Source organism: Pseudorasbora parva, chromosome 16, assembly GCF_024679245.1.
Source record: "Pseudorasbora parva isolate DD20220531a chromosome 16, ASM2467924v1, whole genome shotgun sequence".
NCBI lineage: Eukaryota > Metazoa > Chordata > Actinopteri > Cypriniformes > Gobionidae > Pseudorasbora > Pseudorasbora parva.
Genome location: NC_090187.1, coordinates 27,584,885 through 27,610,146, shown reverse-complemented (window position 1 = coordinate 27,610,146; position 25,262 = coordinate 27,584,885). Strand labels below are relative to the sequence as shown.

General features: G+C 36.8%; 1 protein-coding gene across 4 annotated transcripts in view; it reads right to left on the bottom strand.

Annotated features, from left to right (window-relative positions):
- The window catches only part of pclob (piccolo presynaptic cytomatrix protein b), a 112,497-nt gene that overhangs the window by 5,763 nt on the left and 81,472 nt on the right, over positions 1 to 25,262 (bottom strand). For 3 of the 4 annotated variants that reach the window (XM_067420143.1, XM_067420142.1, XM_067420145.1), the window contains 17 exons: positions 25,135 to 25,223; positions 24,744 to 24,819; positions 24,398 to 24,523; positions 19,283 to 19,391; positions 16,007 to 16,074; positions 14,642 to 14,853; positions 14,447 to 14,497; positions 12,115 to 12,245; positions 11,123 to 11,149; positions 10,479 to 10,572; positions 8,963 to 9,034; positions 8,394 to 8,673; positions 7,341 to 7,535; positions 5,832 to 5,937; positions 5,067 to 5,134; positions 2,674 to 2,802; positions 2,450 to 2,595 (listed from right to left, as the gene is read on the bottom strand). In XM_067420143.1, the coding sequence (XP_067276244.1) occupies positions 2,450 to 2,595; positions 2,674 to 2,802; positions 5,067 to 5,134; positions 5,832 to 5,937; positions 7,341 to 7,535; positions 8,394 to 8,673; positions 8,963 to 9,034; positions 10,479 to 10,572; positions 11,123 to 11,149; positions 12,115 to 12,245; positions 14,447 to 14,497; positions 14,642 to 14,853; positions 16,007 to 16,074; positions 19,283 to 19,391; positions 24,398 to 24,523; positions 24,744 to 24,819; positions 25,135 to 25,223 (1,979 nt within the window). The remainder of the gene's footprint in view (positions 1 to 2,449; positions 2,596 to 2,673; positions 2,803 to 5,066; positions 5,135 to 5,831; positions 5,938 to 7,340; positions 7,536 to 8,393; positions 8,674 to 8,962; positions 9,035 to 10,478; positions 10,573 to 11,122; positions 11,150 to 12,114; positions 12,246 to 14,446; positions 14,498 to 14,641; positions 14,854 to 16,006; positions 16,075 to 19,282; positions 19,392 to 24,397; positions 24,524 to 24,743; positions 24,820 to 25,134; positions 25,224 to 25,262) is intronic. The other variant, XM_067420144.1, reaches the window with a different exon arrangement.

Sequence of the window (25,262 nt, the reverse complement as noted above, 5' to 3'; positions counted from 1 at the left end):
GCACCTACAAAAACAAAATATGGACCCAAATTACGAGTACTCTTAATAGTGTGGAGGTTGAGAAGCGCACTCCAGCAGTTTAAATAGCTGTTTGGATGATAAATTACCATCACTGCATTATTTTACAGCACGTTTTGAAAAAAATAGCATTTAATTTCGTATCACGGCACATGTATTGGGGTGTACAATAGTGATGATGATGTGATGTGGAGTAAGATTCATTGACATTAATAATTACATGACAATTTGTAAGATTCTTCTTCTTCTTTTTATGATTATTATTCTTAATGACGCTTAGAAGAAGAATGTCGTTTGTATTGATTGTATTATTATTTAAAAGAAGAAGGTCATTTTTATTATTTTGTCAGTCTGAATTATTTTAGTCCCAGTCCGTGCGCAGCTGCTGGGCCAGGCGGGCCTGAACCGTCAGATAAAGCGCACAGGCTCGCGACTGGAGGAATACATGCCTTCAAATCAAATGCTTTGGTAAAGTCACACACATTAAACATTGACGTTCATGTTGCACAAAAATAAACACTGAATGTTGTTGTTGTGGTTTTTAACAGTTGGTCATACAGCATATCTTGTCAGTGTGTTTTGTGGTGTTAGGAATTGTTTTTCTGCGCATTTTCCCACTAACTCAAACGTGCGTACACTACCTCCTGAGCTGGCGTAGGATTTGAGCGTGCCATACGCCAACGTCCATATTGATAAATCTCAAAGTCACCGTGGGTTTGGGTGTACGCAAGGTGTACGCTGGAAATTTGGTGTACGCACTTTTGATAAATGATGGCCACTGTCCCTAAATTATGACCAGAATGGATAAATATTAAAGGTCCTGTTTTTCATGTGTTTTTGAGGCTTTGATTATGTTTACAGTGTGCAATATAACATGAGTTCATGTTTCGCGTGTAAAAAAACAGTATTTTTCACACAATTTACTTATCTGTACACCGCTGTTTTCTCTGTCCTAAAAACGGCCTAATGATTTCCTTGTTCTATGAAGTCCCTCCTTCAGAAATACGTAACGAGTTCTGATTGTGCCAGCGGTTGCCTCTTACCATAATGGGGAGATGCATGCGCTCAGTGTGCGCTCTTCTCCACGTGGGAGAGCAACAAGACCACACACCCTTTTTTGCGTATTCTTGTGGCGGAGGGTTATGCTGCGTCCCAATTTGACTACTTATACTACATCCTAAAAGTATGTACTCTTTTTTTGAAGAAAAAGTATATACTTTTGAGTGTGTAGCAGAAAAGTATGCAAGCTTCGGGACATACTACTTCGCCATCTTTAACAGACTCTGTCGCTTAGTTACGAGCATACCGTCACCGTTTAACTGCCCTGTCAATCATCGTCAGATACGTCACAGTTCAAATCCTCCACATTTAGATTAATCTCCTACCGTATTGGAGAGAAATAAAGCCGCTCGTTGATCTGCCATTTGTGGGTCTTTAATGTAGAGACTCTCCTCGTGTGTTTGCAGTTTAAATATAATGATGCATTTAAAAGTTAATGGCCAAACGTGTCATTACAAAAGTTCACAATGCTGCTGCCGGTGAAATATAATATGGACAACACTGAATAAAATGTATTTTTGTCAGGTTAAATACTGACAGTTGGTCACTCAAACCCCTTTATCTGAACTTCTCTACTTAACCATCTGACTCACACATCCGTCATGTTTGTAGTTTTTTTAACGCTTTTTATCCGAGTTTGTAGTTCTAATCGAATCCTCGTCCAACTTGCAATGGGTTGTGGGTAATATCAGCCGTTAGAGTGCACATCGATCAGTACTTCGAATTCGTACCGGAAATAGTAAACCATCCGGGTATCTTTGGAATACTCTTTTCATACTAATTCTATTTTCGAATACTATTTAGTATGGATAGTATGTGAATTGGGATGCAGGGATAGTCAGCAAAAGGCTTGTTCGAGATCCATTGGCACTGCGCAGACCAATCGGTGTATGACATCAAAGTACCGCGAGAGAGATTAATAAGGAGTAGTTTGCTCTACAATCGTTCTCTCTGTACTTAGATGTCATTTGCTGATCAGTCTGCGCAGCGCCATTGGATCTCGAACAAGCTTAAACTGTTCTAGTGACGTCATTACAGAAGGAAGTGCAGGGATGTAGTCCAAGCTGTAGGTTTTGAAAGGGAACTTCTGTTAAATAAAATATCTCGCTTGGCATTGAACTTTGAGCTTTATAATTTTACAGGTATTATTTATGCTCTAACAGCAACATTACACACTAACTAAAGTTTGAAAGATGGGATTTGACATGGACCTTTAATGTCCATGTAGAAAAAATCAATTCCGATTTGAAGCTTGTGACATACAAATGCACATCAACCCGATCACTACATTCAGATCCATCAACTGAAATGAATTCGGTCCGATTGAAACAAGAGTTGTACATGTAAACAGGCAGTTTGTAATTTCTCTCACCTGGATAGAGTGGCCAACGGGATTCAGGTTAAAACGAAACGTCTCGTTGAAAGATGGCTCTCTGTCATGGCGACACACTCTGGTCTTCTTCTTTATGATCTTCTTTTGGGTTGCCACATTCACGACATAAAGCTTAACATACAAGTCTAAAAAAGATAGTTGAAAATATAACAGATGGTATGCCAATGGTATTTGTGAGTGCGTGTTGAAGAACATTTGATTACCAGGTAGGTGGTCTGGAGATTTGAACTTGTAGGTGATGTTTCTGCACTGCAGGATCTCAAGAACCAGCTGCTCTCCTTCAGTCTTCATCTCCTTCTTCAATGCAACCTTGATCTCACCCATCATCTTACCTACAAACAGACAGATAGATAGATAGATAGATAGATAGATAGATAGATAGATAGATAGATAGATAGATAGATAGATAGATAGATAGATAGATAGATAGATAGATAGATAGATAGATAGATAGATAGATAGATGGACGGACGGACGGACGGACGGACGGACGGACGGACGGTTGTCTGTTGTTCAAAATAAATGAATACAAGTTTTCGGCAATGGTGGGCAGGTGCATAACTACGATTGTGCATTGTATGATGTAGGTCGGATCTCCTTTTTGGGGCTAATACAGCCATTGAGTTGAAGCTTGTTGGGACTTTTCCACTTCGAAAGACAGTGAAGATGGAGTCATCAGAGAACAACACACTTTTTACATGATCCACAGCCCAAGATTTGTGCTGCTAGCACCAATGAAACCGACATTTGGCATTGGCACGCGTGACTGAACGTTTGACTATAGCCACCCGACCATGTATACATATATAGACTCTGTGGAAACAGGAGTCGAGGCACGTGTTGAATTCTGCAGTGAGTAGGGCAGCTGTGGTTTTATGTTTTTTAAATACAATCCAGCTCATTACTTAGATGTCCCTTTCAGACAGCTTTACGTTGCGTCGACAGTTACTCCTGATGGATGTGGTTCATCTTTAGTGGTGGTATGCCGACATCACCCTGGATACCATATCTCTCGATACACTGCAGAGACTTGCTGTCTTGGTCACAGAAAAGCAAGCGATATGCGCACCGACAATTTGGCCTTATTTGAACTCTGATATGTCTCCCATTATGCTGTGTGGATTGGAATAGTTTATTTACTATTGCTCTGTTAATTCAACCTTCACACTCTGCTCTTACTAATGGAATGTAAAATCAGTGAAGAAACCTCTCTATACTGTTTCAGAGTTTAATTTTCATTGTCCAACCCCTGTATGCATGTTATATACACGTAACAGTTATATACAAACCCGATTCCACAAAAGTTGTACACTGTAGGCCTACACATTGTGAATAAAAACAGAATGCAATGATGTGGAAGTTTCAAATTGCAATATTTCTTTCAGAATACAACATAGATGACATATTAAATGTTTAAACTGAGAAACTGTATAATTTTAAGGGAAGAATAAGTTGATTTTAAATTTAATGGCATCAACACATCTCAAAAAAGTTGGGACAAGGCCATGTTTACCACTCTGTGGCATCTTCTCTTCCCTTACGGACAGAGATTGTTCCAGATTCTCTGAATCTTTAGATGATATTATGCACTGTAGAATAAGGTAACTTCAAACTCTTTGCATTTTTTTCTGAAAAACTCCTTTCTGATATTGCTCCACTGTTTTTTGCCACAGCATTGGTGGAATTGGTGATCCTCTGCCCATCTTGACTTCTGAGAAACACTGCCCCCTGAGAGGCTCTTTTTATACCCAATCATGTTGCCAATTGACCTAATACGTTGCAAATTGGTCTTCCAGTTGTTCCTTATATGTACATGTAACTTTCCCGGCCTCTTATTGCTACCTGTACCAACTTTTTTGGAATGTGTTGCTCTCATGAAATCCAAAATGAGCCAATATTTGCCATGACATTTCAAAATGTCTCACTTGTAACATTTGATATGTTATCTATATGCTACTGTGAATAAAATATAAGTTAATGAGATTTCTAAATTATTTCATTTCTTTTTTATTCACAATTTGTCCCAACGTTTTTGGATTCAGGTTTGTATGATATAAAACATGGAGCAGTATAATAAAATACTAGAGATCTCTACTTCAGAACTGTTATATATATTTCAGTATTATATATAGGTGAGTAAATGCTATATTATATTTTGTGTAATGTTCATTATGCTGAACAAAGATAAAAAATAATGTTCAAGAATGACACTTTGCCACAGAGTCCATGTTTTGTTGTGCCGACGTCCGTCTCTTTTGACAGCAACAAAAACACACCCTCTGCTGTGATGAATTATTCAGCAATATATGGCAGTGACACAGTGGCTCATCTAGAGTAGAACAGAAGGGGATGACTGCTGTTTTCCTCTGTTTAACAGGTTCATAGTCTTCCAAACAGCTTTCTGACAAGTGCTAATTCAACCTCACGGGTGAACCTGACCTGTACTGACTTACCCTGCATAACATTGTGCAAAGCTCTATTGTGACACGCAGTTTGCCAATTTAATTTTGTTCTCATAATGTTCACTGTTATGAGCATGGAAATGATTGATTAGATTGTGTGTGAACTGAATCTGGAATACCAAACAGATTGTTACCTTCCGAATCTGGCAGGTTCAACGATTCAAGTCCTCTGCTTTTATCTGTCCCATTAGGAATGTTTTTCCTGATGAAATGAACAACGATAGAGCAAATAAATTGAAGTAGTGAGTACTGCAACTTTTTTTTAAACTATTTTGATATACATAATTAAATAGTAGGGTAAAAAAAAGTAACAAAAGAAGAGATTCATTTTATATATATATATATATATATATATATATATATATATATATATATATATATATATATATATATATATATTCAGCAAAGACACATACCATTGATTATTATATTATACCATTGAAAAGTTACAGTAAATACATTTATTAAGTTTTATGCATTTATTATGCAAATTATTCAAAAATATGTCACATTTTATGAATCAAATAAAATCAAATAAAAATGTTTCACCGAATCCACTTTTTTTTTTTAAAGCAGCACAACTGTTTTTAACATTGATATTAAGAATAAATATTTATTGAGCAGCAAATCATTATACTATAATGATTTCTGAAGGATCATGTGACACTGACTGGAGTAATGATGATGAAAATTCAGTTTTGCCATCACAGTAATAAATTACATTTTAAAATATATAATAAAACAGAAAAGTTATTCAAATGTTTATAATATTTCCCAATATTACGGTTTTTACTGTATTTTTACTACAGACTTAACTATATATATATATATATATATATATATATATATATATATATATATATATATTTGCAATTGCAGGTTTGAATAGAAATACTTACAGCTGAGGGACCTGAAATATGGCACTGTCCACAGCATTAGTGCCCATAACATCTTCACTGTCCAGAGTGTATCCATCCCCCTCAATCATTCTGTGGTTTGTTTTATCTGTAGAAATACACACACACACACACACACACACACACACACACACACAAAGAGAGAAAGAAGGAATTGTACGCATGCCATATAATGTACAGGGCTCAATATTTACATTACTAATTTACATTACAGTTTATGCAAAAAGAATGGATATGCATTTTCCACATGAACAGAAAAGATAAGCAAGAGAAGAACTAAAAAAATAAAATAAAATATAGACCACGGTGAAATGAAAGGTAATTTTAAAATAACTTTAAACATCGGTTTAAACACAAAACTGAAATTTAAGCAAATCTCATGGCTTTCTTGACTATATTCTAGATTTAAATATTTTCGTGTTTTGCTATTAAAATGGATGTATAATGTGCTAATTAGTGCTGATTTTATTCTTATATTTAGAGAGAGGGAGGAGTCACGTGTCTCTCACCTCCTCTAGCAGAGATCCCTCCATGATGGTCATCTGACTCGATACTTTGCTCTCATTGGCTGGAAGATGTTGTATGATCAGTATGGGGCCAGTTCTGCCTTTAGATGGGGCTGTCTCTACACAGACTCATCCACAGATTGCATAGTCGCCCTCACATGAAACCAGCTCATGATTTTTACACACCACAGTCATGCGGACATAGATATGGGTTTGATCTGGGGTAAGGGCCTGGGATTTTACTTGCAAGGGGAAATGAAGTAACAGAGGGGTTCATCATGCTCTGGATGTCAGTGTGAAGTGTCTTCAATATGCACTCAGTTCAGCATCGAGAATCTCTGACGGCGGGACAATTCGGGTAAAAATAGCACTTTGTGCTGTACCTCAAGGGATCTTTTTTTTTAAATGCAACAAATATATTCTCTGCTACTACAGAACTGCAAAGAAAGACTGAGCCTGGCATTATGTCGGGCATCAAATTTTATCGAGGAAATAAAAATTTTAATTGCTGACTCGCCCAAGTTTTACTGCAACTAAAGGCAGGTTTGTAATTTGTTTTTACGAACGGGAGTTTAACAGACATTGATTGTTTAAATAATTTAATGTTTTGTAGGATTTATTAAAAAGTAAGATCTTTTAGATGAGATCGTTTCTGTTTTGCCACTGAAATGTCTAAATTGAAATGCTGGGAGGTTTAAAAAAGTACTTTTAGGGACATCTAATTTTTCACTTTTCCTTGTATTCCATCAGATATTGTCTATTTATGATTTAAGTTAGATGATTTCATTTTGTAATTTAGGTGTAGGCTTTAATTTACTAACATAAAATGAAGAAAACTAAACGAAACAGAAAAAAAATGTGTCAGAAAGGTGAGGACGAGAGGGAATGGAAAAGAAATAGTGGAAGAGTGCGAGAATGAGAGGAAGGAAGAAAGAAAGACGGAGAACAGATAGGCTGTGAGCTCATGTGAAGTAGTAGGGGTTACTTGGCTGGAGTCGGGCCTGTTGCACCGCAGCCTCGGCTGCAGCGATGGCGTTCCCTGCTTCTTCCAGGTGTGCTTGGGTGACGCTGCCTTTGCTCTGGCTGCGTGAGGGGCCGTGGGAGCGCAAGTGACCCTCAGAGGAAGATTTGGAGCTGCCAGGACTACTGTGAGACTTTTCTATTGTAGGGACTTGTGTGTCTGTGAAAATACAGTACGTGCCCTCGATTAATCCAGCACTGATCCTAAATATATTTTAAACCTTCCATCTATTGTAAACTATGCAGAGCCGTTTAAACGTTTGAGGTCAGCGGTTTCATTATTTATTTGTATTTTTTTTTAAAGAAGTTTATACTTCCATTCAGCAAGATAAAATGTTTCTTGAGCAGCAAATCACTGTATTACACTAAAAAAGCCTTTAAAAATAAATAAATAAATAAAAGATTAACTATTAATTTTGATTAATAGTAAAATTCCATCAAATTTAATTGAATAATCCTTACATATTTTAAATGAATAACTGAACAGTCCATAATCAACTATTCAATTAAAAATATATATATTTTAAATGATTTCTGAAGGATCATGTGACACAAGGAGCAATGGCTGCTGAAAATTCAGCTTTGTAGTCTCAGGAATAAATTGCATTTTAAAATCTATTTAAAAAGAAAGTCATTTTGAATTGTGATAATATTTCACAATATTACTGTTTTTACTGTATTTTCTGTCTTTCATTTAACTTTCATTCACTTTATCTTTCAATTTTATGCTGTACAAACTGTAAAGCTGGTGATACACAGGGTAACTTTTTGAGCAATGTTGCTGAAAGATGTTGCTTGGGCTTTTTCCCATTGAGGAAAAAGCCCAAATAAACATCTTTCAGCAACATTGCCCGGAAACATTGCTCAAAAAGTTGCCCTGTGTATCATCAGCTTAAGAGGCTTCTTTCAAAAACATGAAAAAAATCATACCGAGCCCAAACTTTGAACGGTATTACATAACTAGTTGCGCCACCTGTGCGATTCCTGTGTTTATTTTTGTTTAGTATGCATGACCTACCTTTAGCCGGATCAGGGAAAATGCCGTGACTTCGGCTCTTGATGACAGAAGTTTTAGGGGACTGCTGGTTCCCCGGTTGCCCTCCTTGACCTCCAGAACTTCCTGGCCCTCCAGGGCCTCCCTGACCTCCAGAGCCGCCCTGACCCCCGAGTCCCCCGGAGCCGCCAGGCCCCTGTGGAGGGTGTGTTCTTCCATGGTGAATACTCTCGCTTTGCTCCTTTAGGGGGTGCCAGCGAGGTGTGTTATCCAGCTGAGTTGTGTTTGAAAGATCAATGAGCACCTACAAAAAGATGAATTAATAATGTGTTAGATTATATTTAGTCATCTGACTTCAGAGAAATTTCTTCCCTTTACTCAACCATAAACTATTCTTCCGTCGATAATAATGTAAATAGATACTGACAGAAGCTAGAATGACTTAAGTATTACAAATTCAATAAAAAAAGGAAGAGAAGACAAAATGCTAGCATACTTTGAATCACATTTAAGGAATTGATTCAGTGCATATTATGTTTATCTCAGCCATATATTTTTGGTGCACGGAATGACAATTATCCAGCAGCACTCACTTCTCCCAGGAAATCATTTGAGGAATATCTGTCATAATCCCACACAGTAACCTCCAGAGTTTTCTTCTTCAGCTGAACCGAACACACACACACACATTTTCAGTCAGATGAAGACATAATTCATGAAGGCAGTGCACAAACATATTTTAACTTGAAATCTGTGAATCAGTAAACAGCATTAGCAATGACAGCAAAACTGGGTCAACTTTCAGTGTTTTCAAGAATAGAATGGCAAGTTTGGATGGAAAAAAAATGGGACACATGGGAGATGTGACTGGGATGTCAAACTTCCCTTGTGTCTTAGACTAGTAATTACATGTAATACATTCTGTGCATATAACTTGGACTATATAGAACATTGCATATATAGCAAGAGAAAGAGGGAGGAAGCGAAAGAATGAGATGAAAGATGAATTTCACGTGAAAAAATGACTAGAGTAATTTAAAAAACAAGTGAGAAAGAATATAATTTTTTATATAAATATAATCTTTTACTGATGTTATCTCATTAGAAGAGATAAGTAGCACTGGCAAATGTTTATAACAAAATGTTTGATGAAAAAAATCACACACACACACACACACACACACACGCACACACACACACACACACACACACACGCACGCACACACACACACACACACACACACACACACACACACACACACACACACACACACACACACACGCACACACACACGCACACATATATATTGATCAATTTGATGTTTGCTTGCTAAATAATAAAATAAAAATTACCTAAATGACCCAACATTTGAATGGTAACATAATACATTTATCTGTTATAATGTATTTTATATATATATATATATATATATATATATATATATATATATATATATATATATATATATATATATATATATATATATATATATATACACTTACCTAAAAGATTATTAGGAACACCATACTAATACTGTGTTTGACCCCCTTTTGCCTTCAGAACTGCCTTAATTCTACGTGGCATTGATTCAACAAGGTGCTGAAAGCATTCTTCAGAAATGTTGGCCCATAATGATAGGATTGCATCTTGCAGTTGATGGAGATTTGTGGGATGCACATCCAGGGCACAAAGCTCCCGTTCCACCACATCCCAAATATGCTCTATTGGTTTTACATCTGGAGACTATGGGGGCCATTTTAGTACAGTGAACTCATTGTCATGTTCAAGAAACCAATTTGAAATGATTCGAGCTTTGTGACATGGTGCATTATCCTGCTGGAAGTAGCCATCAGTGGATGGGTACATGGTGGTCATAAAGGGATGGACATTGTCAGAAACAATGCTCAGGTAGGCCGTAGCATTTAAACGAAGCCCAATTGGCAGTAAGGGGCCTAAAGTGTGCCAAGAAAACATCCCCCACACCATTACACCACCACCACCAGCCTGCACAGTGGTAACAAGGCATGATGGATCCATGTTCTCATTCTGTTTACACCAAATTCTGACTCTATTAAATATTATAATTAAATATTGAATGTTGTTATTACCTGCTCCAGATGGATATTTTTATAAATGACAGTCTGGTTCCACTCTGGGTTCTGAGTCTTCTGGATATATTTAGTCCTTCTCTTGTTCTCAGCACTGAGAGGTCATCATGTTGAGAGAGGATATGAGGAGCAACAGACTTAGATTATGCCTTTCAATTGATATATAGCAAATTAATTTAGCCACACTTGAGGATAGTGGAGTTTCATAAACAGATGACCTCATAAGAGGCAACACCAATGCTTCTATGGTCCATGCCACCAGCGATGATGATGACATTATCAGATCACAGATTAAAATATGGAAAAATGTCTACTTCTACATGAGTATATGGGCAATCTATGCAAACATACAGTAGCGGTAGACTCTTACAATGAGCTGATGTGAATTTAAACAATGGTAGAGTTGCACAACTGTACTTAATATTTACTTGCTTCGAGGGAATCATTTCAAGAATGTATTGACTTCACATCAAAAACTTCAGAGGTAGAGGTTGCTTTGAGGTAGATCTGAGACACTTCACAGATGACGCAGTAGGTTTCACCACATGAATGACAGCTAGATAATGAAAGAAAGGAAATCCAAACACACACACCCACGCACCAATGAAAAAGTCAAATGAAAAGAAAAAGAATCGCCACGCTACCTTGCGTTCTGGACAACCATGACTTGTCTGAACCAATCCGGGGATTTGTATGGAATGCAAAGTAAAAGTAGACAGACAAACAGACAACAGTCAGAGAATCCAAGGAAAGGGTAGACAGAAACCCTTCGCGAAAAGTCGTAGTTTGGGTGGAGTCGCCGCTGCCGAGCTTTTAGCGGCAGACGGAAAGATCATATGTGCAGGTAATAGGAACTAATCTCATAAACGCTGCAGATATGGCCATTAGGAGATGGCAGATATAGCATTACACACCCCATAGTGGTGGAAGCCATATCGATTGTGCCGTCTCCGCAGTCTGAGACACTGAGCTTGATTACTTGGTAGCATGTTAAGAGAGGAAGGCTAAGCTAATAAAAATTGACTTCTCTAAAGAAGATCTCTTCCACTTTAGCCTTCCAATAAGTCATTTCTGCACTAAAGAGGTAAGGACTTCTGCACAGGAAAGGGGACCTTTTGTCCAGTTATTACAGGTAACTTTTTTATTCTGCCATCCAGCGTTTCAATTGATTATGAAACACTTTATACACCTTAGTTTCATTCCAATTATTAAGGAGTGATTTTTATACATGTCATTATATCTAGAATCTGGATATTGGAGACAAAAAAAGGGATTTTCAAAGATAATTTTTGGAAGACTGGGAGTAAAACAACATCAGGAGCTATCCCCAAAAAGGGAAATTAATTAACTCAGGATTCAAGTAACTTAAAAGGGAAAAATTAGACAACAAATTAATTAAAATTACAACACTTATATGTGCAGACAAGGACAAACATAAAATATATACAGGTACTGTAGAGAGCCTCTAAGTCTTTCATTCTTCACTCTATTAATTTAATAAGCACACACGCACACACACAGACACAGACACACACACAGACACACACACACACACACACACACACACACACACACACACACACACACACACACACACAACACACACACACACAGCCATAAACACACAGACACTCACCCTCTCCCTGGCAAGAGATAGACCTTAACGAAAGGGTCTGTGTATCCATTGTTTTCTCTAGGGGCAAGGTTTCTTGCTTGCAGCACGTGAACAATCAGGTTGCCCATATTCCTGTCATAGTTGATTTGAAGCTGAGGGAAAGATAATTATATGACACACAATACTAAAGGCAGCCCATTCAAATTGAACAAAATAGCACTGGGATGCTGCAAATACTTAAAGGTAGGGTAGGCATTTGCAGAGAGGCTAGCAATAGCAAGCATAAGATCCCACCCTCCCTTTAGAGCGTCTCCAAAGCCACGGCTTCTTTAAAACACATTAACACACAGCAGAGTCTGCAAAGCGTCACGAGAGACGGTGTTAAATTACTTCACGTCTCAAAGGACATAACAATACTAAAATAATGAATGTAAACAACTTAGAGCTCTGACTTGATTTTGGCGTTGATAGTCTTGCTATAGAAACGCATAATTCTGAGTCTGAGGATGCTAACTGCTCCGTGTTGAATGTCACATGTTGCCATCTTGAAATTAAGGTAACTATGACATGCCGTAAACAGAAGCTTGTAGTGAGTATACGTTTTTTTTTAGGAGGAACTGTAAAAGGTGGCTGTTTGTATAAAACCTAATGTGATGTCTGCGTGAATAGGGTGCGCGGAGGTATGCAAATACATACATCGACCAGGAGGTAGGACATCCTATCATTGCAATCGGACAGAGACTTCTACAGAAGACTTCTACAGAAGTAATTTTTGTTGTTGTTGTATGGGAGGCCGTTTCAGCATAAAAACGTTCCAGCGTTACTCGTCGTAATTATATTTTTACTAGTAACAATTCAATTAAAGAGCTCTATAATTCAATTTTTACTAGTAACAATTACAATTACAGAGCTCTATAATTCAATTTTTACTAGTAACAATTACAATTACAGAGCTCTATAATTGTATTATTACTAGTAACAATTATGATTATAGAGCTCTCTAATTCAATTGTTACTAGTAACAATTCCAATTAGAGAGCTCTACAATTCATTTATTACTAGTCATATGTCTCCATTGACTTCCATTCATTTTTATTTATAGAGCTCTGTAATTCAATTGTTCCTAGTAACAATTGGGATTATAGAGCTCTCTAACTGAATTGTTACTAGTAACAATTACAATTGTAGAGCTCTCTTATTGAATTGTTACTAGTAACAATTGGGATTATAGAGCTCTGTAATTCAATTGTTACTAGTAACAATTACGATTAGAGAGCTCTCTAATTGAATTGTTACTAGTAACAATTGGATTACAGAGCTCTTCAAATGATTTATTACTAGTAAAAATACACATTAAGGATATGTGTAATTGCAGAGCTCTATATTTGAATTACAGAGCTCTCTAATTGAATTGTTACTAGTAACAATTCAATTAGAGCGCTCTCTAATCGTAATTGTTACTAGTAACAATTGAATTACAGAGCTCTATAATCCCAATTGTTACTAGTAACAATTCAATTAGAGAGCTCTATAATCCCAATTGTTACTAGTAACAATTGAATTACAGAGCTCTATAATTAAAAATGAATGGAAGTCAATGGAGACATATGACTAGTAATAAATGAATTGTAGAGCTCTCTAATTGGAATTGTTACTAGTAACAATTGAATTAGAGAGCTCTATAATCATAATTGTTACTAGTAACAATTGAATTAGAGAGCTCTATAATCATAATTGTTCCTAGTAATAATACAATTATAGAGCGCTATAATTGTAATTGTTACTAGTACAAATTGAATTATAGAGCTCTTTAATTGAATTGTTACTAGTAAAAATATAATTATGACGAGTAACGTTGGAACGTTTTTATGCTGAAACGGCCTCCCATAGTTGTTGTAATATTTAGACCAATTATATTATTGATTTGTACCAGGATATGAAGAGAGTTTCAATCAGTGTAACAAAAAGTGTTTATGAAAAACATTGCCAACCCTACCTTTAAGAGTAACAGGTAAGAACATGAATTGCTAAATATTTGTTTATCCTCAAAAAAAAGATATATAGTACTTATAGTACACTTATTATATAATTTATACTTAAATTATATTTTTTGGGTATTTTTTTTTTTTGTTTGTTTGTTTTTTACTAAAGATATTCCAAAACTGTTTACATGTTGCCAAATTGTGATTAATACATGATGAAATATTTGCCATATTCAAATATCTGGAAATTGGAATAATGACTGGCTTACATCATGCAAACAGTCAAAACATAACCACATCATTCAAATTAACTTTAGAATAGTCTTGTATAGTTCATGTAAGTAGTTTGTTGTGAAATTGTACAGGCTTACTTGTATTTCACCAGTGATTGGATGTGGTTGTGGCTTCAGAACCTCTGCTGACTGAAAAACAAAATAATGGAAATCAAATCAAAAAATAAGAATTTGCAGTTCCCTATACAGACACAACATTTACTGTATGTACAGCATACTATATATGAGGCATATGCAGAGGCACCTTACTTCACACCTTTACACATACAGTACCTTGCTACTATGGCGCTTCTTGTTTATTGAAGGGGACCCGGGTTGCCCAGGGCTGGGGACACCACTGGAAGCGGCAGATCCGGTGCCAGAGTGCAAGTGTCCTGCTCTCTCTAGAGCAGACAGCACGGAGGCAGGAGCCTGCTGCTGGGACACCTTCTGCAGCTCTGCAGCCAGCTGCTTTGGGTCTACACCTGGAGAGCGCTGACGCTCACCTACAACACACACACACACACACACACACACACACACACACACACACACACACACACACACACACACACACACACACACACACACACACACACACACACACACACACACACACACACACACACACACACACACACACACACACACACACTTGTTTTTGTGAAATGTGGGGACATTCCATAGGCGTAATGGTTTTTATACTGTACAAACCGTATTTTCTATCCCCTTACACTGCCCTACCCCTAAACCTACCAATCAAAGGAAACATTCTGCATTTTTACTTTCTCAAAAAAAAAAAAAAAAAAAACTTCTCGTGTATGATTTATAAGCATTTAAAAAATTGGGGGCATGGTTAATGTCCTCATATTTTACCCTCTTCTTGTAATACCTGTGTCAATATACACATTTGTGTCCTGATATTTCAAAAAAAACATACACACACACACACACACAACAGCTATAACACAAAACAAACCCTTTTCAACCAACTGTTCAATACAAACACCTTTTCCATGGTCAGGAGTGCAAGAAGACGTGCTAAAGAAGCTCTAGGAAAGGAAGTCACCTTCCAGTTAAAATAGCAAATTACGGTAACACTTTAGTATGGGAAACACATATTCACTATTAACTATGACTTTTGCCTCAATAAACATGTACTGCTTATTTATAGTTAGCAAGGTTTTGGGTAGGATTAAGGGATGTAGAATAAGGTCTTGCAGAATAAGGCATTAATATATGCTTTATAAGTACTAATAAACAGCCAATACCCTAGTAATATGCATGCTAATAAGCAACTAGTTGATACTCAGTAACTGTACTTTAAAATAAAGTGTTTTCCAAATTACTTTATAGAAAAAGCATTGTCTTATGCATATTAGCTGGATCTGGATCTGAAAATGTCTCTTTTAGCCTGTTCAAGAAGCTAAATTTTGTACAGAATACAATATATACAGAATACAGAAATGTATTGAAACCTAGCCAACGGTTTTTGTTTAATATTTAGTCTTTCCCCATTCAAGTACTTTGGAGTGTGTGCATGGCCAACACCGTTGCAAAGTGGACTCATTTACCTTAAAGAAAGCCGAGTGAAAAGCTCAATAAAGGCATCAAGACATGTAAGTGTGAAGGGAAAAATGAAATATTCAAGACACTTACCAGCTCTCTGCTGAGTATTCAGCTCCAGTTGTTGTGGGTGCTCTGCGCTGGAGAGCATGTTTAGGTCTCTAAAAAGGAGTCAATATGGCAACTGTATTAGCATAGTGGCTTAAATATTCCAGGGTCACAGCATTGTAGTACATATCTGATAGTTAAATCAGCATAACAACACTTATTATGGCACAAACTGAACCTGACAATTTTCCAAGTGTCTTAAATGACTGTGTGAAACTATATGCCCTTACAAAAAAAGCACTGTACTATCACGGTACAGAGAGGGGATCAGGTGGTAAAACCATGGAATTTTGATATAGCATATTCATCCAACATGGTATATGAATAGCTTACATATAGGCCTATTTCAAAATTGATAATAATAAGGAATTTGTGAGCACCAAATCTGCATTTTAGAACTTGTGACACTAAAGACTGGAGTAATGATGCTGAAAATTCAGCTTTGCCATCACATCAATAAATTACATTTTAAAATTATTTTCTTTCATACAAATGTATATATATATATATATATATATATATATATATATATATATATATATATATATATATATATATATATATATATATATATATATATATATACTGGGAAACTAATATTGTTAGTTAATGTAATGTTGTTAATTCAAGTTGTTTAATGTACATCTAGCCATGGATTACCCTTGTCAGCATTGACAAGTTGAAGCTGTTATTGATGTTTGCAGTGCAATATTTGACTAAAAGGATAATAAAGAAGGTTATTTCAGAATGTTAGAATTGTGCCAGCTTTAAATCAGACACAGAGATAAAGTAGTGCATAAGGTTATATTATTTTAAACGAGTGAATTATAGAATTTATAATGTACAGCATTTGTTGTGCCTGCAGTTCTTTTCTATGCTGTTATGTGCTGGGGAAGTGGAATCAGGATCAGTGACGTAAATAGACTGAAAAAAAGCTAAATAAAGCCAGCTCTGTTTTGGGGACTAGTCTTAATCCGCTGGAGGTTGTGATGGAGAGGAGAATCCTAGCCAAACTCTCAGTCATTATGGGTAAAACTGCTCATCCATTAAATAGTATTGTTGGTGCTCATGGGAGTACATTTAGTAGGAGGTTGATTCCTCCTCAGTGTAAGAAGGAAATATACTTTAGATATTTTATTCCTGCAGCGATTAAGGCTCTACAACTGCACCCTGATTTGAGGCATGTGCAGAATAGTGTGAATATGTACACTGCGTGCAGAATTATTAGGCACATTGATTTTCTGATCACATTTTTCCCCCCAGGCACATTTTACCAATTCCAAAACACATTAATCTTAATAACTACTATTAATTTTGTATTTAATCATTTATAAGTTATATATGAAGGCTGGAAATTAAAAACACCTTATTTTCAGATGTTCTGAATTATGGACAGGTATATACACTCTCAGAAAAAAGGTACAAAAGCTGTCACTCAGGTAGTACCTTTATAAAAGGTACATTTTTGTTCATTTTAGGTACTAATATGTACACTTTATGTACTAGTATGTACATTTAAGGTACCAATGTGCACCGTTTAGGTACAAAAGTGTACCTTTTGAAAAGGTACCGCCCCAGTGACAGCTTTTGTACCTTTTTATAAGAGTGTACGTATATGGGTATATATGTGTATATCTGTGTATCATATTTCTGGGGGCGCCACTGTGTGTATGCACTGTATGTACAGTATATGTATAGGGACGTACAAATACAATCACCTACAGGATTATTAGGAACACCTGTTCAATTTTTCATTAATGCAATTATCTAATCAACCAATCACATGGCAGTCCTGGTCAAACAATCTCCTGAACTCCAAACTGAATGTCAGTATGGGAAAGAAAGGTGATTTAAGCAATTTTGAGCGTGGCATGGTTGTTGGTGCCAGACAAGCCGGTCTGAGTATTTCACAATCTGCTCAGTTACTGGGATTTTCACAAACAAACATTTCTAGGGTTTACAAAGAATGGTGTGAAAAGGGAAAAACATCCAGTATGCAGCAGTCCTGTGGTCGAAAATACCTTGTTGATGCTAGAGGTCAGAGGAGAATGGACCAACTGAGTCAAGCTGATAGAAGAGCAACTTTGACTGAAATAACCACTCGTTACAACCGAGGTATGCAGCAAAGCATTTGTGAAGCCACAACACGCACAACCTTGAGGCGGATGGGCTAGAACAGCAGAAGACCCCACCAGGTACCACTCATCTCCACAACAAATGGGAAAAAGAGGCTACAATTTGCACAAGCTCATCAAAATTGGACAGTTGAGTCAGAATTTGGCGTAAACAGAATGAGAACATGGATCTGTCATGATCTTGTTACCACTGTGCAGGCTGGTGGTGGTGGTGTAATGGTGTGGGGGATGTTTTCTTGGCACACTTTAGGCCCCTTACTGCCAGTTGGCCTTTGTTTAAATGCCACGGCCTACCTGAGTATTGTTTCTGACTATGTCCATCCCTTTATGACCACCATGTACCCATCCTCTGATGGCTACTTCCAGCAGGATAATGCACCATATCACAAAGCTCGAATCATTTCAGTTTGGTTTCTTGAACATGACAATGAGTTCACTGTACTAAAATGGCCCCCACAGTCACCAGATCTCAACCCAATAGAGCATCTTTGGGATGTGGTGGAACGGGAGCTTCGTGCCCTGGATGTGCATCCCACAAATCTCCATCAACTGCAAGATGCTATCCTATCATTATGGGCCAACATTTCTAAAGAATGCTTTCAGCACCTTGTTGAATCAATGCCACGTAGAATTAAGGCAGTTCTAAGGCAAAAGGGGTCAAACACAGTATTAGCATGGTGTTCCTAATAATCTTTTAGGTAAGTGTGTATGTATGGCATGTGTATATGTACTTATTTGGGTACATGAACAGACATACTTTTTATATATTTACTTATTTTATTTAATGTAATGTCTTATTTGTAACATATTGGAATTATTAGCTTGGAGTATGGATTTGATGTAATATGAGAGTATTTAGTGTGTATTTGTAAATGGATTTTTTTTTAGTGTATAATGCTAATGAGGGCATTGCATGTATTATTAATATTATTAGTATTACATTGTATTAGTAATATTTTGTATTTGATAATTATTCAGATTGTGATCAATTATTGATTATATTGTACAATATACGATGGTTATACAACCATCGTCCACATAAAAAAGTGGCATTAACATTGTACATTTTTGTTAGTGTTGTGGACTAGATTGAGACTTGAACATTGAATACATGATTTTAACTTACAGGCGCACACATATTTCTGCCTCTCCATACTGCTGACCCACAATGCTTTGCACCTCTTCATAAGTCTTTCCCAGCAGAGAGATTCCATTCCACTCCAGAACCTGCATTCCTGAGGAACAAAACATATGCCATTAGAAACAGTGGCTGAAATACATGTATTAGGTTAGAACAGTAAAAAATATAGAAGCTTGTTTCTGCCACAGAATGAAAAATTGAAAAGCTTATTGCGACTTTTTAATCTCACAACTCTTGTGTCTCTCAACTTCAATCTCTCAACTTTTTTTCTCGAATTCTGACTCGCAAATGCTTGTTTCAAAGTCAAAAATTGTGTGATGTAAAGTCGCAATTGCGAGTTATAAAGTCAGAATTATGACATTAACTTGCAATTATCAGTTATAAAGTCAGAATTGCAAAATATAAACTCGCAATTGCAAATAAAAGTCAGAATTTGGTGATATAAAGTCGCAATTTGCATAAAGTCAGAATACTCACCCTCAAGTAGTTTCAAACCTGTATGAATTTCGTTCTTCAGCTGAACACAAGGGAAGACATTTTGAAGAATGTCAGTAACCAATCAGTTAACTGGAATCATTGACTTCCATAGTTTTTTTTTTTACTATGGAAGTCAATGGCTCCAGTTAACTGTTTTGTTACTGACATTCTTTAAAACATCTTCCCTTGTGTTCAGCTGAAGAAAGATATTCATACAGGTTAGAAACAACTTGAGGGTGATTAAAGGATGACAGAATTTTCATTTTAAAGTGAACTATCCCTTTAAGGATTGTTAAAATGTTTTTTTTTTTTTTTTTTTTTTTTTTTTTTTTTTTTTTCTGTGGCGGAAACAAGCATCCATAAAAAAAATAAAAAAAAAAGATACAGTGTGTTTTGGCTAAAAGATCTGTATGTCTGTATGTTATGGAAAGCATTAAGAAGATATGTTGTTACTTAAAGTCACCAACAGCATGTTTATTTTTAAAAGCCTCAAATTGAGAGTTTGGTTTGGCGTCACTAACAAAGTGAAAGTGCTGTATATTAGGGAAACATGTCAACAACTATGATGATAGATTCACACACAGATAGACAGGTAGATTTGCTATTGTGATTCCTGAGAGGAAATCCAAAAGAAGCAATCACTGAGTCACCTACAAACATAAAAAAACATACACACTTCTTCAATAGCATGCTTCCCTGAGCACTCCACTCACTACAAGAAAATAGTCCCGGAGCATCAGGGACCGAAACAAGTGCAGAGGTGAAAGAAAACATGTATTCAAAAAGTATCACTGCAAACTAAAGCCCACTTCAAGCCAAACACCGGGCACTTACACAAATGGAAGCGCGTCTTCAGATAGGTCTTTTGCATACGGAGCGCTTCAGCGGCTGATAACAACAGGACATCATTCAAATCTCTGTTCATCACTACACAATCAACCCCTTTAGTTTCCACTCAAAAACCTCAAATGTTCAGCAAGTATCTTAGTCATATCTCTTTATCACGCTGCAAGATTACCACTAGGCCAAAATCATCACTTCAGCTTTGAACTATCTAAATGATTCATGGTTAATCTGGACTCATATTCGTTTCATATGCTGAAAATAGGGTGAGCATTAAAGTGGAATCATATTCGGTTCATTTGCTGAAAAGAGCTATATACAAATGAGCATTCAAAGCATAGCTAAGTAATATTTTACCTTATACCCCAACATTATTGTTGAAAATGAATTCTTAATATGGTTAAAAAATGTATCCTTATTTAGCCAGTGTGTTACTGATATAAGATCACTGTTATATGCTACAAGCACACATACTTGAAATGCATGGATATGAGTATGCATTGTGCAATTGTGCATGCATTCAGTTTTTGGCCCTAACAATAATATTGCTATAGTTATCAGCTATTAAATCTGCTCTCTAGCACTTTTTCCTCTGTGGCAGCAGACATTGTATTCTATCAAGGGAAATGCATACTTAAGATAGAGAACAGATGCTTGTGTAATTTACTAGCAGACTGGTGCTTATTTCAGGCATGAAACAAATATACCAAAGTTTTGACACTCTTAAGGAAAAATTCATTTTCTAAAATCACAAGTTATGAAAGAGTCAAACACAAACAAGCAAAAACATGTTCAGGAAGCTGAGCTACTCTCAGAGGAGCTCATCCAAATTGACAAGATATGCTGAGCCAGCAGAGTCAACAAGGAGAGCAATCATACCACAACAGCAGCGTCCCCGTTAAAATGAGAAATGGCTTCCCAAATTAGACACTTCCTTTGAAAGAATACTGAATGCTTAAAATGAATGAATGTGCTGACTCTTGCTTTAAAAAAACAAAAAACAACACCTTTTGAGATAATAAAAGAAGCATGTATTTACACTTTTTGGGTGACTTCACCCAAAAATGAAAATTAATTAATTAATTACTCACCCTCATGTCGTTCGACACCCGAAAGACCTCCATTTATCTTCGGAACACAAATGAAAATATTTGTGTTGAAATCCAATGGCTCAGACAGGCCTTCATTGACACCAATGTCATTTCCTCTCTCAAGACCCATAAAAGGCACTAAAGACGTCTTTACAAAGCCCATCTCACTACAGTGGTTCAACAATGATTTTATGAAGCGACGATAATAGTTTTTGTCCACAAAAAAACCCTAAATAAAGACTTATTTTACATTTACATTTACATTTATGCATTTAGCAGACGCTTTTATCCAAAGCGTCTTACTATATCACTTATATAGTGATGGCCTATTTTAAAAACACCTCTTTGTAAAGCTTCGAACTGTTATGAATCAGCATGTCGATTCATGATTCGGATTGCGTGTCAAAAAATGCATTTAATGCTGTTGACCTGACTAGTGGACTAATCGACTAGTCGACTTTAATGCTCTGTCATGACGCTTTAAGCTTGACGTCGACTAGTCGCTGGCCTATAGAGGGCGCAACAGGATAAGCAATTTCCTTACATGCATGCTCTGTTTTCAAAAGTTAAAAATGACAAATGCATACTCCGAGAGGTCTCCACAAGACATGTATGATTATACCATCTGGATGCTCAAAAATGATCACGCTTATTGTACACGTAAGTTAATCATCATACTAAACTAATGCCTGCTATGCGCGCCTCACAAAAAAACATTCAGTAGCAGCAGAAATGTACTGTCGACACTGTTCTGTGATTTATCAATAAAATAGCTCAGAAACTGAAAAGTTCTAGCATATATTTCTTGATAACTAAAACTCACAGCTTCACTTTTAGTAGAGAGACTCTGGCAGGTAGAATTAATTCACACGCAATCCCTCACTAATGCATTCGTATACATGTAATCTTTATTGTGCTACTTTATCTGAATCTTATTCAGAACGAGCAGAAATCTGTGAGAAATATAACAACCATAAGACAAAATAACTGATACAAAAGCTGTTATGTAGGACCAATAACCTTATGGGCAGTGCTGTGTCATAAGCTATAGCTGTCCTGATGCACAATAAAATCTGTGTTTGCATCTCTGCTCAAGGTTCAGAATTATATGTTCATTAATGAGGTCATCAGCAACTAGCCAACGTCGACTCAACTTTCATCACATTAATGTCGACTTAAAAAAATTGAAAGTCATTCAACGTCTACAGCGCAATTGACTTTGTACACGACGCATGTGTCATTCCTATTTTGCACCCGCGCAAAGCGCGCTTTTACTTCCACAGAAGCACGCTGCTAAACTAGTGAATGAACTTGCGCTCCCTGGGCGGTTCAGCGCAAAAAAGGAGGCGTGTTCCGGCGCAAACAATCCCTGGTGCTGTTTTGCTGTTCCATTAAACAATTTTGCGCGTTGCGCGTTGTTCATTATGCTATTTTAAGGACGCATGCTTGACCATAATGTATAGCGTGCACAACGCGCACATTGCTCATGTAATCTACACAGATGCAAGTCATTTTTGCAAATCATAAATTGTTACACTAAAAAATTTTAACACATGAGATGACGGAAATCATTGTGGTGTGCCACGAAGATGTGAAAATATAGGCATAAATCTAGCTTACAAATTATTCAAAACAATTGTGGCTATTTCTTCCCACGCCTGTTTAACCGACGCTATTTTGGGTGGGTTTCTCCCATCCCCATACAACACAATTTCTCTGTCTTTCACTGCTCTTACAAGAACATCAGTCTCCTCAGCTGTGAACCGCTCCTGGCGTGCGCCTGGTAAATACACCATAATAATAGCAAACTTGCGCACCTGCTTTTAAAGGGAATGTTGGATGACGCTCTGATATGTTTATTCACGTTACGCCCAAACCACACCTATGAATAATGAAGCTACTTCAGACCAACCCATTTTAGATTTGCGCCGGGCTCAAGAGCCATTTATCCCCCCGGGAAAATAGCAACAGCGTCAAGACCCGCCCACAAAGTTACTTGCACTTAGCGCTTTGACACTTGCGTTTCAGATCGTTAAAATAGGGCCCCTAGTGTCAAACTGCCAAATTGCTAAAATCACGTGACTTTGGCGATCCGTACTGCTGATTCATAACGGTTTGAAGCTAAAGCTTTTTTTTTTTTTAAATCAACCACCACTATATAAGTCGTTATTTAGGTTTTTTTTGCGCACAAAAACTATTCTCGTCACTACATAAAATAATTGTTGAACCACTGTAGTGAGATGGATTTTGTAAAGACGTCTTTAGTGCCTTTTATGGGTCTTGAGAGAGGAAATGACATTGGTGTCAATGGAGGCCTTTCTGAGCCATCGGATTTCAACAAAAATAACTTCATTTGTGTTCTGAAGATGGACGGAGGTCTTACGGGTGTCGAACGACACGAGGGTGAGTAATTAACGACAGAATTTTCATTTTTGGGTGAACTCACCCTTTAAGGGGTTAAAAAAGTGTTCATACATGCTTGTTTTATTATGTTAAAAGGTGTTGTTGTTTTTTTGTTTTTTTAAAGCAATTAATGATAGAATTTTCATTTTTTGGGTAAACTAAAATACATTTTAAAACAACTTGCTTATCTATTTATTGCATCTCTTTTGCATCATTAACCCCTCAATGTATGTAAGAGAACTTAACTTGCTAATATTATCGCACTGAATAAAATAGAAGTTCTTACCTTCAACAACTTTTCCCATTTGATCGGCACATCCTCCTACTGAAACCTTGGCGATGTAGGCTCCGATCTCGCCGTTGGTCCCTGGAACTTCTTTCCCGCCAACAACTCTGATTCCCAGCCCTCTCCCTGAAATCACCACATTCAGTTTAGCTGATAAATGGCTTAGTAACTGGATCCTAATCAGAGCATCTCAGTATCATTTTAAATGTGATCTCTTCATCAATACATCATCCACGAGGTAGATTACAATTGTTGTATTGCTTTTTCCTTCCAGTAATTTAGTTTGGAAGCCTAATTAACTAATTTTAGCTGTGTATTCTGTTGATTAATTGCTGAGAAAACATACCTGAGATGCTGTGGTCCTTGGGGTCCCGTTGTAGTTTGATATGAGTGTGTGGGAAGGGGTAATAGCTGCCTTTTATCTGCAACAACGAAAATACAATACTGAAGCAAATGATTGAAGCTCTTAAAGAGATTTTGCAATAACTATGCGCATACAGATGTGGTGGTTTGGGGTTCTTTCAAAGATAAGTACAGTATGTCTATGTGTTTGCATGACAACTAGGGTTGAAGTAGCACATGTTCCTGGAATAATAACCACATTTTAGAGTTAGCTTTACAGTAGGGGTTGAAGTTTAAATAGAATTGATATTGACTTTTTAAGACAATAAATAATTGTTATGGTTAAAACTATGAAGGGTAGTTACATAGTGGACAATCTGTGGGTACCACTTTACCTGTCTTCTGTCTGGTCCGAGTTCTGGTCCACCGTGTCCCTGGCGGGGTTTGTCAAACCAGTCCGTGTCTTCATGCTGAAGGTGGTATGCTAGAAGACAGGAAGAAAGCAGCCACTGTACCATCACAA